The following is a 16,624-nucleotide window of genomic DNA, read 5'->3' on the forward strand; positions in this document are numbered from 1 at the left end:
ATGCCTAATCTCAATAACATAGCTCTTATAGTTTCCGAGATCTCAGCGTTCATCCGGACGGACAGACAGACGGACAGACGGACATGGCTAGATCGACTCGGCTAGTAATCCTGATCAAAAATATATATACTTTATGGGGTCGCAAACGCTTCCTTCTGCCTGTTACATACTTTCCGACGAATCTAGTATACCCTTTAACTCTACGAGTAACGGGTATAAAAAGCACATGACTTTGACTTTATTTATACCCATTACTTGTAGGGTAAATGGGTATACTAGATTCGTCGGAAAGTATCAGATTTAGATTCCGTAGGCTTGAGCGCAGCGCAAGTTTGTTACGCGAATTCGCCACGCCCACTCTAACGCCCACAACGCTTAAATCTGTCTTCCGCCGGTAAGTGGCGCATTTCAATCTCGCTTTGCTGCTTGCATATCTCCATTTTCCTTTGGTCCCTTTAGCTGAGTAACGGGTATCTGATAGTCGAGGTACTCGCCTATAGCGTTCTTCCTTGTTTAAAGTTAAATTTTGTATTTAACTCAAACCAGATAAACGAACAACAATACAGATTTTTTGTGGCTTACTTGTGGACAGAAGAGGATACTATTAAATTAATTAAGCAGTCCAAAACAATAAAATCCATTTAAATTAATTAATTGTATTATGTAGTTTTCAATGATTCGCAAAGCATATCAATAATAAACTTGAAAGAGAACCTAGATATGAGAGTATCCATATGGTAATCCGGGCTGGGAGATTAAATAATTTATCACAAATTAAACAAATACGAAAGCATTTTTCATTAATTGCGCTGCTGAATAGGATTTGCAGGATGGGACGTGGAAAAAGGACGAGCGTGTGTCTGTGTGCTGAACAGCTGGACAGGCGCAATCAAAAATGCAAAATGCAAACATTGTTCAGCATTCGCAGTTAATAAATGGCGTCAAAAGGACATGTCCGCAAATATGCATCTGTGGGAGTTGCATTGTTTTTTGATTTTATTTCAGATTTAACGAATTTTCTTTCTTCTTTGTCCTCGATGTGGAAATATGCCAGCAATGATGTTGCTCCTCCTGCCACTCCCACTCCCACTCCCACTCCCACCCGCACCCCTGCCCCAACGCCCCCAAAGCTGCGCTAATGTTGTGTGTGCGTATGTGGGCTTGTCTGTCCATTATGCAAATTAATTTTTGGTAACACCAACAAACACCTTCACCAACACATGCCCACACTCACAGAGGAAAAGCTGCGATAATAGTGCTTAGGCGACAACAATCAAAACAAAAACAACAACAATTGCTTTAATAACAACTACAACAATTGAGGCTGCAACAACAACAACAACAACGACAGTGGCCTCACCACAAGAATGACGACAAAGTGATGACCAAAAACGCAGTCAGCAACTTTGTGACCATTTCAACAAATTTTTCTCATCCCACACCTCCTTCCCTCCCCGATCCCCTGGCGATCAAGGACCTGATGGCAGCTCTATAGACCAATGCCATTCCCATTTCCATGGCCATTTTCATTCCTGGCCCAGCTGCATCTGACCAGAGAGCTGCGTTGTTTTGGGTTCCAAGGAGGATGGGGTCGGTAGCTTTGGAAGGCCATCAGGTGATATGATGGTATGTGGGGTGGAGCTGGTGAAAATGGGATTGGGTGGATACATAAATACCCTTAAGTTAAAATGGCAATCTACTTGAGATAATATATTGATTATATTTTCTATCGCAGTTAAATAAAAGTGTTTTATCAAGCAACAAATAAAATAGTGTACGACTTTTATGTTGTACATATACGATGCATTATCATTTTTATAAAAAAAACATAAGCCCATACCTCTTCTTTGGAGAGTTTTCCCAATATTTTGCAAAATTGGCCCTGCCAATTTCAATTAATGACCCTCTAGACATTTTTAAAACAATTTTACGTAGATAGATATATAATTGAGGAATGTTCGTCGACAATGCCTATAATTAGGACTTATGTTATCGGCGGATTCGTATTAGGAAACTCCTATTCAAGGTATTAGAATATTTAAAAAAACTACCAAGGAATACACGTTGGTTACACTCGTAGCTCTATGATTTTTTAACCATGTATAAGTGTAGAAAATATAAACCGTAATTGAAAACCTACTTTGATCGATGGCTTTCAAAAGGGACTTTCGGCTGATCATTTGGCCGTGGCTTTGCCAGCCCTGGCCAGTTGGTGTGGCCGCCATACATTCGTTCATGAATAAACTTTGCATACTTTGCAGGCATTCATGCGTGGCGATGTGTGTGTTGGTGCAGTCCTAACACTCTTAACACCGCCCGCGTGTGTGTGTGTGGTCGCCATCAAAATTGACAAAAATGCAAATTTATTTAGAATTGCAGCCAGCGTCAGGGTCGAGTTGACGATGGCGATGCCACGTGAATGAATGCCAATGGCAGCTGAAGGGTTAACGGGTGGAAGGGAGTGTGGAGTGTGGAGGGGGAGGGGTCGGGGAGGGGCTATGCATAAAACAACTCGGCAAAATCAACATGCAACACACGGATACATCCGTGTACAGATACACCCCCACACCCACACAGCGACACACCGAGCACATTGCACTGACAGTTGGAGCTGTCACATGTCGCAAGTGTATTTGAAAAAAGCGGCTACAAAATGCGCAAAACATTTCGCCTGAAAATACTTGCGTGGGCGCTCTTCGCATATTCTTGGTTGTTTCTGACTGTTTTTGGGGGGGCTTTTCCAGGGGGTTTTTCCCAGAGGTGGGGTCCCAAAACAGGTGACTCAGCTGAGTGGTCTACTTCGGCCAAAGTAACCGAGTTAGACAAAACGAATTGCAAAGAGTTCGTAAAGAGCAGATTGCCTTTGTAGTATTTTGATTAATTTTAATTCATTGGGACGCATGCAAAAAGTAAAGGAAGTGTAAAATAAATATACAGTTATTAAACAGGAGCTCCAAGTTGAAATGTCCAACAATATTTAATTGTCCACATATTAATGCATTTTTCTGTGCTTATTTTTGTGTTTGCCAAGGAAAGTTTTCAAGATTACGATATATACAATTTTTAAACATTTTAGATGGAACTTTACAATTATTAAATAATTAACAAGGAAGAACGCTATAGTCGAGTACCTCGACTATCAGATACCCGTTACTCAGCTAAAGGGACCAAAGGGAAATGGAGATATGCAAGCAGCAAAGCGAGATTTAAATGCGCCACCTACCGGCGGAAGACAGATTTAAGCATTGTGGGCGTTAGGGTAGGCGTGGCAAATTTTTTTTGGATCAATCGATAGGTATTAACGAGACCAATACATTTCAGTTAAAATTTTTTATCTAGCATAAAAATTGTGGGCGCGGCAGGCTTGGGCGGTTTGTGGGCGGTAGAGTGGGCGTGGCATATTCGCATGACAAACATGCGCTGCGTACAAGGCTACGGAATCTAAATCTAAAGTCCCAATACTCTATCTTTGATAGTTTCCGAGATATCCGCGTTCATATTTACGATTTTTTGAAGTTTGTGGGCGGTTTGTGGGCGTTAAAGTAGGCGTGGCAAACTTTTTTTTTGGGTCAATCGATAGGTATTGATAAGAACAATTCATTTCAGTTTAAATTTTTACTCTAGCATCAAAACTGTAGAAGCCACAGTTTTGGGCGGTTTGTGGGCGTTAGAGTGGGCGTGGCACTCTTATGAAACAAACTTGCGCTGCGTAAGAAGCTCAGGAATCTGCTTGCCAAATCTCAATAGCCTAGCTCTCATAGTTTCCAAGATCTCAGCGTTCATCCGGACAGACAGACGGACAGACGGACAGACGGACAGACGGACAGACGGACAGACGGACAGACGGACATGGCTAGATCGACTCGGCTAGTGATCCTGATCAATAATATATATACTTTATGGGGTCGGAAACGCTTCCTTCTGCCTGTTACATACTTTCCGACGAATCTAGTATACCCTTTTACTCTACGAGTAACGGGTATAAAAAGGACTGCGTAACTCAAAAAACTACCTCGAAGAATGCTTCAGAATCCTTTTTGATCTGATGCCCCATTCTCAAATGTGTTTACTAAACGAACCCCTACTCAAGTTGCCTGAAAAAATTACCTTATGGTTAGGTTAATGCTTTTTTTTTGTAAATACATGAACCGCAATGGTAAATATGCCTCCTATTCAACATATCAAATATCGTGGCGATTACGCACCATCAACATACAAAAGTTCTGATATCGACTTTTGTGACGAATAATGCTTGTACATTCGACTTAATAAATACACTTTTTATTATGTTCTCGTTCTGCCCGCTTCAGCAAAATATTAAACATTCTCGCATAAAAGGAATATTTTATTGCAACGTGTATATATACTTTATATATAGTATATATACTTTATGTGGTCGGAAACGCTTCCTTTAACCTGTTACTTACTTTTACCCGAACATAATATACCATTTTACTCTACGTGTAAAGGGTATAACAACAAAATACTCTCACTCTTGTGAAAAGTGATAGGAAATGTTGTATTGCAACAAAACCTTTCCTTTGAAAATCCCTCCCATAGTTAGGTACTGGATCCGCCACTGTTTTTGGGTAAAAATGTTAGTAAATGTTTTAAAAATGTCCCAGAAAAATTTAAACGTTATGTATTTCTAGTTCCATTTCCTAGGCTCCAAGGTAAACACTTGGGAGCCGCAATGCACGAGCCACCTCGTTGTGCACACTTTGAAATTGCTCCAATGCAATTGGCCCCGGGCAATTAGGGTAGATGGCTCTCGATAAGAGCTGGGGTACAAAGCCAATTGCAGCACCACTTTCCTTCGAAAGGTCCTTACGCCCGTCAGTCGATTTCGGTGCCCGCGACATGTTGGGCAACTTGGATCGGAGCATCGCAGCCGAAATGCTGGACCTCTACGGCCTGGTGGCTCAGTTTCTGCTGGGGCGAGAGACCACTTTGGTGTACTACAATCCCGAAGGTCTCGACTGCAGTTGGAGTGACCTGTGGCAGCGCAATCTGACTACCCATCCGCAGATCGTTTGGCAGCGAAGCTATCCCTATCCGGATCTTTATGATCGGTTCAGCAGTGATCTCATGGTGCTGGCCTGCTTGTCAACGGACTGTGCTGCTGCCCAATTGGAGACGCTGGCCTGTAGTTTAAGGCACCTGCGAACGGTGCCGTTGCTCATCGAAGTGGCGGGACCCGATCAGGAATCCCTGGCCAGCCAGTTGCTTTCGTTTTGCTTGCACCAGAGCATGCTTTACGTGGAGCTGTACTTCCGAAGCTACAACCACTCCCTAATCCTCTACACCTACCGGCCTTTTCCGAAGTTTCAGTTGGTGAAAAGGGGGGTCTCAGGCGGAAAGGGAGTGGAAATCTTTGTCAACAAGCTGGTGAATTTGCAAGGACATCGCCTGCGCGTCATGCCAGACTTGTCGCCACCGAACACCTTTTCCTACCAAGATGCCATGGGAGAGAGCCAGGTGGCCGGCTACCTGTGGGACTTCATAACCACCTTTGCCAGCCGCATAAACGCCGGCTTGGCGGTAGTGCGTCCCAATTGGCCAGCTGATGGAGCCCCCGAAAGCTCATACATGTTGCAGTACACCGCCAGGGGTCTCATAGACGTCGGCCTTACCACAACTTTGATCACCAAGCGAAATCACGGGGCCGTCGACCAATACACCTATCCAATTTTTATCTCCAGCTGGTGCACCATGTTGCCGGTGGAGCGACCTCTGCCAACCGCTGATCTATTCGGCAGAATATTGTGTCCGGCCTTGGCTGTGATCTTACTGCTTATCGCTATTGTCACCAGGCTGGTGGTCAGGCACCCGGGTTACCTGCTGCTGATAAAAAATCCGCGGATGGCGCGGATCGTGCCCCGATTGCTGGCCCTGCTCCTACTGACCACCTGCAGTGCCCAGCTACTGTCGCTTCTGATCTCACCTCCATATCATGAGAGGATCACCAGCTTTGAGGATCTGCTTCAAGGTGACCAGAAGATCCTAGGAATGCGCAGTGAGTTCTACGACTTTGATGGGGCTTTCCGGGCGCGATATGCAGGCATATTTCACTTGATCGACGATCCCAACAAACTGTACGATCTGCGGAACCATTTCAACACAACTTGGGCCTACACCATGACCTACAACAAGTGGCTGGTGATAAACACCCAGCAACGCCACTTCAACAAGCCGGTATTTCGTTTGTCCGAGGACCTCTGCTTCATAGATTTTACGCCCACTAGCATTGTTGTGGCCCCCGATTCGATTTACTGGGAGAACCTGAAGGACTTTACATTCACCGCGAATCAAGCTGGCCTTATAAAGCACTGGGTCCACAAGAGCTTTTACGACATGGTCAAGGCCGGAATGATGCGCATAAAGGACTACAGCGAGATCGAGACTCTTAAGCCTCTGAACATCGCGGATCTACTGCTGGTCTGGCGCATCTGTGGAGCAGCCATCGTGGTGGCCACTGTAATTTTCTTGGTGGAGCTGTTGTTCTTCTATGTCAACGTACTTCTCAACAGTTTGTAGGGTTCCTTTGAATTCGAATTCACAACTTTAAAAGTTATATAGCCAGGTAGCTCACACTTCTTTCATAAATAAATTCAAGATTTGCATGGTTATTTTGCGTTCTGTTAAACATATATTTATAACCGTTACTTGTATGTATGTAAGGTAAAAGGGAGCATTTCCGACCCCATAGAGTATATATATTCTTGATCAGAATCACTAGGCGAATCCGTCTATACGTATGTATGAACGTAGAGATCTCAAAAACTATAAGAGTTAGAACGTTGGGATTTGGCATGCAGATTCTTGGACTTCCTGCGCAAGTTTGCTCGCCCACAAACGACTTTAACACTAAATATCTTAATTTAGTACAAATTTAAATGCGATTTTGTTCTTATTATATATTATATAATATAATACATCATTAACAAGAAAGGAAGTTAACTTCGGCATGCCAAAGTTTGTATACCCTTGCAGCTATAATTATTAAATTTAAAAATACAAAAAATGATATTCCCAATAGAATAAGATAATATGTCAAAAAACACCGAAACTATAATTATACCCGTTACTAGTAGAGTAAAAGGGTATACTAGATTCGTCGGAAAGTATGTAACAGGCAAAAGGAAGCGTTTCCGACCCCATAAAGTATATATATTCTTGATCAGGATCACTAGCCGAGTCGATCTAGCCATGTCCGTCTGTCCGTCTGTCTGTCTGTCCGGATGAACGCTGAGATCTCGGAAACTATAAGAGCTAGGCTATTGAGATTTGGCGTGCAGATTCCTGAGCTTTTTACGCAGCGCAAGTTTGTTTCAGCAGAGTGCCACACCTACTCTAACGCCCACAAACCTCCCAAAACTGTGGCTCCTACAGTTTAGATGCTAGAGAAAAACTTTTAACTGAAATGTATTGCTCTCGGCAATACCTATCGATTGACCCAAAAACAAGTTTGCCACGCCCACTTTAACGCCCACAAACCGCCCACAAACTTCAAAAAATCGTAAATATGAACGTGAATATCTCGGAAACTATCAAAGATAGAGAATTGGGATCTCAGATTTAGATTCCCTAGCCTTGTACGCAGCGCAAGTTTGTTACGAAAATATGCCACGCCTACTCTAACGCCCACAAACCGCCCAAGCCTGTGGCGCCCACAATTTTCATGCTAGATAAAAAATCGGTCGGATAGTTAATGTCAAAGTATTGCTTAGACCGTTTTATTTAGCTTTTGGTAAACATTGAAATATAACATTATCTTAAAGAATTGGTAATTAGTTTTAACTTTTCTAAAAATCAGAAAGCTTTGTACATACAATGGTTCCATGGGGACGACCGGCAAGGGTATAGAAACTTCGGCTTGCCGAAGTGTCTTGTGCCTTTCTTGTTTTTTGTATGATATGTAAAAAATTGTTTAAAATATAAGTGTTCTAAACAATATCAAAATATTTTATGATCTATTAGTTGCTTTACAAATTATAAGTATTTGTAGAAATAAGTTGTGCGTTTTCTTTAAGTTTACGATCTTACTTGAATTTTTATCAGACTAGATTGCTATAGATGTAATAACATCTTGTGTGGCTTGAAAAAAATTATCTGTGAAATCGATTATAAATTATGAATACCTTGAATAATTTTAACTCATTATTAAACACTTTTCGTTTGCCGTTTTCAATTCTCGGAAATCTTTTGGTTTAGGCACGGAAAACTAGTTAAAGTTCAAGGCGGAAATTGGCTCGGGAAAATAAAATATAGGACTGTGGAAAAAGAAAACGAGACTTGACGCCAAGGAGATAAAGTCAAATTAGCTCTGTTTGTTTTCCTTCAAACGCAGCGAAAAGCGATTAAGTGAAAAGTTCTGTGCACTTTTTCCGGTTCGGAAAAGCGGCGGCCGGCGGTGGATGTTTTCTGGTCGATTTGATGGCAGCGGCAGCATTCAAATTGTGTTTGCATTCGTCTGGAACAGAGGGGAAACTTTTATTCTGTTTCCTATTTTACTTTACTGGTCCCAGTGCACGCCCAAGGTCGTCGGGGAAAAGGGCAGAAGTGCGATTTGCGAAATGGCTTCAAGCACCCTTAAAGCCCTTAAAGTCCTTTACGTTGGGGCTTTGATGCAGCCACAGACAGTTACAAGCGGACACAAAACATGCCCATATACACATATATTACCCGGCGATATTCAATGTCGTCCGTCGTTCGCCGTCCGAGTTCTCGTCCTTGTCGTATTTCTCCTTCTCTGCACTGCCGGAAGTGGCGATGATAACACGCCAAAAAGGAAATGAACACTTTTTGGGCAATGGGGCGCGACGAAGTTACTATAAACAACAACAAAAGCAACACACGAAAAAAGCCACATCGGGGGAATGGCTATATTTAACTGGAGTTTTTCACTACGAATTTTGGGAACTCTTTAAAAGGTCTTATTTGTAAGTCAGCCCATTAAGTTATAAATAATTTCAGTTATATTTGGGCTTGCTATACACTTTTAGACAGAATATTTAAAGTTAAATACTTAAAACCCCAATAATAATAAATATCTTTTAAGTAACCAAAGATAAATATATGGGTAATCTATTTTGCAGAAAGAAGGTGCGCATTTATCTCAATTATAAAAATATGACCTATTTATATACAAAATATACAAGAGCAAGAGAACACCGAAAATGAATTAAAAAATAATTTGGTATTTGTATTATCCAAAAACATATTTTGTATAAATTTGGAAAATTTTCCAAATTTTAAGAGAGTGACTCATACATTTCAAAAATATGCATGAGCAAGTACACCGAAGATGGTCCGTTATTACTTACGAAGCAAAACTCTATTGGAGCTCCTCTCTTGGAGCAGGGTATACGGTGGCCGTAACCTCTTCTGCCACGCACCACCTCCCCCCGCTGTCGGATATCCTCGCCCGTGGCCTCTGCCACCCGGAACCACCCCATGCCACCTTCCCCCTCCTTTGGCCATTCGTCTCCAGCCTTTCGGCGTAAATTTTATTGAGGTCGAATTGAAAATGTGGCCAAGTGGGTATAAAGCGTCAAAGGGGGATGAAAGGTGCTGGGGTGGCAAAGGGGCGCGCCCGAAATTGGGCGGGGCAAGGCGGAAGCTGCTGTCTGAGAGGAGCAACAACAACAGCAACAGACGACAAATGTAACGAAAAATTAAAAGCATTTTATGCGCAAATGGCGAGCGGCATTTAAAACGAATGCGAAATATGGTAACACGCGATTTGGCGGCCCCAGCTGACAATCCTGCTCGTTCGGTAGGGTTTTCCAGCCCCCCATCACCCCACTTCCGAGGCCATCACAGTGCGTATAATTTATGTGGCATTTAATGAAAGCGGAATTGAAATTTAGTGCGAATTTATTAAATGATTTTAAATTGATGTTGGCCTCTGGACCGCATGGTAGTGCCCCCAGCCGAAAAACATTTAAATTATTGGCCGGGTGAGGATGAGTTTTGATGATGAGAACGATGGTGTGAAAATAGGATTCAAGGGCCGGGGGAGCGATTGTTGCTTTTTTTGGGAAGTAGGAATGGAGATAATTGCATTCTGAAAATGTGAATGAATATCTCTTAAATGACTATATAGCCCAGTAAGGCTGTGACTGAAATAAGCGAATTTTAAATTACATTAAAGAAACATGTATGCACGAGTAGAGATCAAAATCAGCTCCGAGCTAGAGCTTGATATTTTGATCATAGCTTATAGAGTAACAGCTCCTGAAATGATTTTTGATTTTTAAGATCCCTTCAAAACAAAACAATGAAGTCAATCAGCTTATATGAATCGAACAGCTCAACTATGTATATCAAACATTTCAGACCGGGCAAACATTTAATTTCTCGTTCAAACCCATTAATTTATACTAAGTAGGTAATTATGTTTTGTTAATATGATACAAACGCAATCAATTTACAAATATTATGCAATTGATTTATATACACATAGACAACTCTTTGGTCAAATTGGCCAATATTTTAGTTAAATGGCGCCAACCCATCGATTTAGCGATTTGACCCATGAAATAGATACTTTTACATAAAACGTTAGCGAAAGGGTTACTACAATAGTTATGTAACTATGATAATGGTTTGATTGAAACCAACTTCTTTGTTGTAGTAAAGAAAATACTTTTTTAGTTTTCTCTAATGGTAGTTATATGATAGTTGGGGCACTTTAGCGTTCTTTCTTAGTTCTTTTAATTCTTAGGATATGCTATGTTCTTTAATAATATTTCTTGTATGTTTTAAAACTTACTGCTCATTTAATCATGTAAGTTTAAAATTAATGTTCAACCAACAGAAAAGATTTAAATTTTCTTAAAGTGCCCATATGAACATATAGTATAATTCGATATATTAAATTCAATTGTATTTCCCAACTATATTTCCAACTCTAGTAACATTTTAAAAATTGTAAGACAATATTTTACGTCGCGTTCGAGCTCCCAAAACAAGTTATTTAATTTGAGGAAAGCACGCTTAAATTGGGGCTGCGAAATTTGGAACAGCTAATTAAACGTAATTCATCAGCCTGGATAACAATAAACGGAAATGGTAGGCGGGATGTGGCATTAAGGGGACAGGGCACATCCGATTCGATGGTCAAAAGCTAACCGAAAACAAAATGCCAACTAGACTAAAAGTGAAAATTGCGCATTAATTAAATTTAAAGCGAGGAGAGACCGCGCATCATTAGAGTCGCACAATTAATGCGAATATTGTTGCAAATGCAACACACTGCACGTCTCCCCTGCCGTCAAAAACCGCAAAAGGTAAACTTTTTGGCCCAATGGCCGATGCTCCTGTTTGCGGCTCGTGTGTGCAATTAAATTGTATAATTTTACAAAATTAACAAACAAACAAAGTGAAAAATTGGAAAATCTCTCTACAAACAGACGGTTAACATATGTACGGCGGCGTTGGCGATGGCGGTGTCCTGTGTGTGTCATTCTTGCATTAATCACGCGCATTGCACCCGAATCGGAATAATTTCAGGTGTTATTAATTTAAAAAAAGATCCTTAATTATTCACATAAATAATGTAAGCACTGGACAAACGAATAGCGGGAGCGACACACGCGGAAAATTCCGTACATTATTCATAATTGGCGTTCATTCCATCAATCTCGAATTGCAATGGTTCGATGGGCCTTAAAAACAGTAAAAACGACCCAATAGAATCGTATTTAATCAGTTGATTTTGATTTACGTCTTTGATAATCTTTAATATATTTTTAAATGATTGGTTTTTCTTCGTTATAAAAGTTAACCAAGGACAAGAATGTGTTTATCTTTTATAAATATAAGCTATTTTATTTTAAGCGAACCTTAACACATTTTGGTTTCAGTTTTTGTTTTCTGATTTTCAATGAAAATTCGGCTTGTTTTAATAAACAGTACATCTTTTCTTTTAGCAGAAATAGCCTAAAACCGACACCATGGTATTATTTCATTTTTATTAAGGTAAAATATCTAGTGTTGTTGATTTCATCCCCTGAATGCCTGTTCTTTTGTGCAAGGGAGTCTGCCGCAATTTATGGGCTGTAAAAAGAACATGAATAATAAAGTCACACTGCAAACTGGTCACTTACATTTTCAGGTCGAGTTGGCTGAATCATTAAATCCGTCTGCGGCCTGTTGACAGCACTTATGCCTCATCATCGCCGTCATTCGCATCATAGCCAACTCGATCGCATTGTGGCGGCATTTTTGGGAGCTGTGAAAATGGAGGAGTGGAAAGTGAAAATCGGCCAACAAGTTACCCAGCTGGGCGAAAATAAAAACCGCAACACCAACAGTGACAACAATTGACCGACCTACCGACCAACCAACCGGGGGTGTGAACAACCCCTCGTGTGCAGGATACCCTGTTCCTTCCATCCGACGACCCACTGGACTTCCCTTTTAATTCTGAAAATACCGCCAAACACTGCCGCAAAATGTGAGTTATTAAAATTGCGGACTATTTGTTTGCATTTTGCAATTCCGTTTGCCGTTAGCCGCGTACCCCTGAATCACCATTTTTCGTAGTCCTCTTTTTATTGTTATTTGCATTTGCAGTCGCCTTTTTTGTATTTTTGCATTGCAGGTCGAGGGGGGCAGAGGAGCCCAAGTCGTCCCAGTTTTGTATCCTCGTTTTGTTTCGGCATGCGGCGAGCCTAAATATGTTTTATGTCGAATGCCAAACTGCATTTCAGCAGTAGAAGCAAGGCAAAACCGTTACTACGTTACTGCGACCCTCAGATCGCAGCTCACACGTTACGGTGATGCGACTGCAAAATAGCAGTGATCTGATACTTTAAGAAGTGTTCAGCCAAATTAAAAATTAGAAGCCACTTCGATGAGTGGTTATGAGAGCTCAATGAAGTGACAGCGCCGATGGAAGCCGTCACTTTGCCACAGTGATTATTCCCATTCACGGCCGCTGCCCTTCAACAAAAAAGGCACAACAGCCGGTGGGGAATGCAACAATTTTTATTTGCTCCCGCTTGGCCATGTCGTTCAAACGTTTTGCTTGACATCCCGTCAACGTAGCTGTCTGGATTTTGGTGTTTGGTGTATGGTATTTGGTATTTGGCCGCTAGCTGACTTCTAATAGCAGCACACACACATGTGCTCCTCTTTCTGTGGCTCGCAGTGTGTGTGCACGGGCATTCATTATTGCTCCCTCCACTTTCCATCTGTATCTGTATATGTATCTGTATATGTATCTGTATCTGTATCTTTATGTGTATCTGTATCTGTAACAGTAACTGTATCTGTTTCTGTATCTGTATCTGTATCTGTATCTGTATCTGTATCTGTATCTGTATCTGTATCTGTATTTGTATCTGTATCTTTATATGTATCCGTATCTTCCCGCTGGTTCCTCCATCTCGGTTTTATTTCTGCTGCTGCATTGTGGCACTTATTAAAAATTTTCTGGTATTTTTTCTTGGGTTTTGTTACAGCAGGAACCTTGGGGCCTTTGTCTGTCCACCGAAAACACCCACCCACCAACCTTAAGGGTAGGGGTGGCTTGCGGGGGATGATGGCACGGCTAGAAGAGAGGAATCTTCTTTTGTTTATTTATCTTTTCGCTCGGTTTCGAATAACAAATCCTTTTGGCTTTACACATATTATGCGGTGGCAGCCCGGCAACCCAGCAACCCGGGAGCCAAACATCCCAGCAAACCCACTGTCATTGTGCAACGTGCAGGCTGCAGCCGTTGCAGTTGACTCCACTTTTGTCAAACGTATTGTTTTAAGCTGCCGCCCAGATCCACTTCCCCTTTTTGGGGTGTAGAAGCCAAGCCGATCCCATTTCGTTCTGCTGCCGGTTTTTCTTCTCAGCACTCGCCGCTTTCCCCGTGGTTTCCACTGCGTTTTTCTTGTCCTTTCAGCCCTTTTTTATTGTTACCACAGATTGTCATAGATACAGATACTAACGGTCCGCTTTCTTTCCCTCTTCCCTCTTTTTTCTGTGCCTCTGCCTCCCTTAGATACATTTTATTGTTTTTTTCTGTGGCGCTTCTTCATCAATCTTGGTTTTTTTTGCCGTCCCTCCAGAGGCGTAGGAAAAGGAGTGTGGCAATGGGGTAGGCATATTTCTATTGTCATTGTCGCGTTTGCCTCGCTTATAACAACAATTTCGCATTCATTGTTGTTGTCTAACTGCATAAATGTCAGCATCAGGCCATTGTCTTTGCTTGCAAGGGCTGCTGGTTCCAAAACTCATTACAACATCATCATTATCATTACATCCATTATGAAGATCTCGGTATTTTGATTTTAGTGCATAAAAACTCCTGCTTTCGTTGCCAAACAGTGTTGAATGCTGTAAAAGGTTGATATATTTAATATGTCTTTAAATATAGGGTTTTTGAAAAGGGTTTAAAAATATTCGTCTCTTAATCGAACCATTTTGGAAAGCTCAAAAGTATTTTGAACATTTACAGTTTTTAATAAAAACAGATTAATTGCCTTTCCTGTTGCGATAATTAATCAAACAAAAACACCTCTTAACGAGGTAAGGGGTCGTGGCGATCACTCACCATCAACATACAAAAGTTTTGATATCGACTTTTGTGACCAATAATGCTTGTACATTCGACTAAATAAATACAGCAAAATATTTAAGCTTCTCGCATAAAAGGAATATTTTATTGCAACGTGTCGAATGAGAACATTTTAGAATATATATATATCAAACAAAAACACCTCTTAACGAGGTAGAAAGTAGTGGCGAACGCGCCTTAAACAAAAATTTCGGATATCAACAATTGTGACGAAAAATGATATTACATTCGATAAAATAAATAAACTATATTAAATTTATGATTTGGTATGCAATCTTCTTAGTTTTTGCAATACCTTTCGATCGGTGTATCACTCGTTGCGATCGGACCATAATTGCAGATTTTCAATTCTGCGGCTATATATAGTAGTTGTCTTCGCACGCTCTCTTGCGCGCTTCGCCACTACGTGTACTGCCGTCCACAGTGATTATCGACCAGCATCACTAGACGAGTTGATCTAGCCATGTCCGTCTGTCCGTTTCTACGCAAACAAGTCTTTCAGTTTTGAAGCTATCGGGATGAAATCTTTCCAAAAGTCGTATTTCTATTGCAAAAAACTATTTTTGAAAAAATCTAAATAAAAAACAATATAACGTTGGCGTTTTCTGACATATTAACTTCGACTCTTGGCAATATCTTTTTTTTTAATATATTAGAATTTCGAAAAAAATTTGAAAAATATCGGACGATATCCCATAGTTCTCATAAGAATAATGAAAACAAGGAAGAACGCTATAGTCGAGTACCTCGACTATCAGATACCCGTTACTCAGCTAAAGGGACCAAAGGAAAATGGAGATATGCAAGCAGCAAAGCGAGATTGAAATGCGCCACCTATATCCTATAGCTCTTATCGGAACGATCAAAAAAATAATTTTAAAACAAGAACGCAATAGTTGAGTACCTGGACTATCAGATACCCGTTACTCAGCTTAAGGGACCAAAGGGAAATGGAGATATGCAAGCAGCAAAGCGAGATTGAAATGCGCCACCTACTCGTGATCTCAATATATGGTTATGTGGGCGTTAGACTGATTTAAGCGTTATGGGCGTTAGAGTGGGCGTGGCGAACTTTTTTTGGGGTCAATCGATAGGTATTGACAAGACTAATACAAGGCGTACAAGGTTACGGAATCTTTTTTTTTTTTGTGCTAATATTTATTTAAGCGTTGATCAGCCAACCTAATGGCTATAAAACGCATGAATGTAACGAAGGAAAAATAACATGAAACATAACAGAAATAAGGAAGTTAACAAATTTATAACAGAGTCAGTTCAACATTATTGTTTTAGGACACGGGTACGATGACGTCCTCGTGCCCAAAGATCGCCAGGGTGCCGACGCTTCAGTCTTCTTCTCGTTGTAGTTGGGTTTGCCAGTGATGCTGCTAGATGGTTGGTGTGGGCTAGTAGACGGTCGTTGTAACGGCTTGAGTGCATGTTTATCTGCTCTCGCACCGTGAATTTAATTTTATCAAAATCGGACGACTATATCATATAGCTGCCATAGGAACGATCGGAAAATTGGTGGGAAAATAATAAGAAACAAATTATAGCTTTGGTGTTTTTTGACATATCATCTTATACTATTGGGAATTTATTTTTATACCCGTTACTCGTGGTATACCCGTTACTCGAAAGGGTATATTAGATTCGTCGGAAAGTATGTAACAGGCAGAAGGAAGCGTTTCCGACCCTATAAAGTATATACAAGGCTGGTCAAAAGTATTTTCACAAAAAAAAAGTTTAATATACTCATAATTTGAACTTACATCTTGTTGACTTTGGCATCAATGGAAAGGTAATTTAAATGCCGTTAGAATGATACAATACATTTCTTAACCCATTCAGTACTTATTGAAAAGGACGAATTTGTGTGAAAATGTCCTTTTTGAACTTTTTTCCTCGACTTGAAAACTTAAATTTTTTGATGCAAAAAGTTTCTTCAAACAAAAATAATAGTAACTGCAAAAAGAATTTTTCAAAAATCATTTTGCCTCTATTTTTTATGATTTTTTGAAAATGCTTAAAAACATGCATTTGAG

General features: G+C 40.7%; 1 protein-coding gene across 1 annotated transcript; it reads left to right on the plus strand.

Moving 5' to 3' along the window:
• Window positions 1–4,860: 4,860 nt before the first annotated feature.
• LOC119558194 lies at window positions 4,861–6,537 on the plus strand. Its single transcript, XM_037871480.1, has one exon. The coding sequence runs from the start codon at window positions 4,861–4,863 to the stop codon at window positions 6,535–6,537; it is 1,677 nt and encodes a 558-aa protein (XP_037727408.1).
• Window positions 6,538–16,624: the final 10,087 nt, after the last annotated feature.

This window comes from Drosophila subpulchrella, chromosome X, assembly GCF_014743375.2.
Source record: "Drosophila subpulchrella strain 33 F10 #4 breed RU33 chromosome X, RU_Dsub_v1.1 Primary Assembly, whole genome shotgun sequence".
Classification (NCBI taxonomy): Eukaryota; Metazoa; Arthropoda; class Insecta; order Diptera; family Drosophilidae; genus Drosophila; species Drosophila subpulchrella.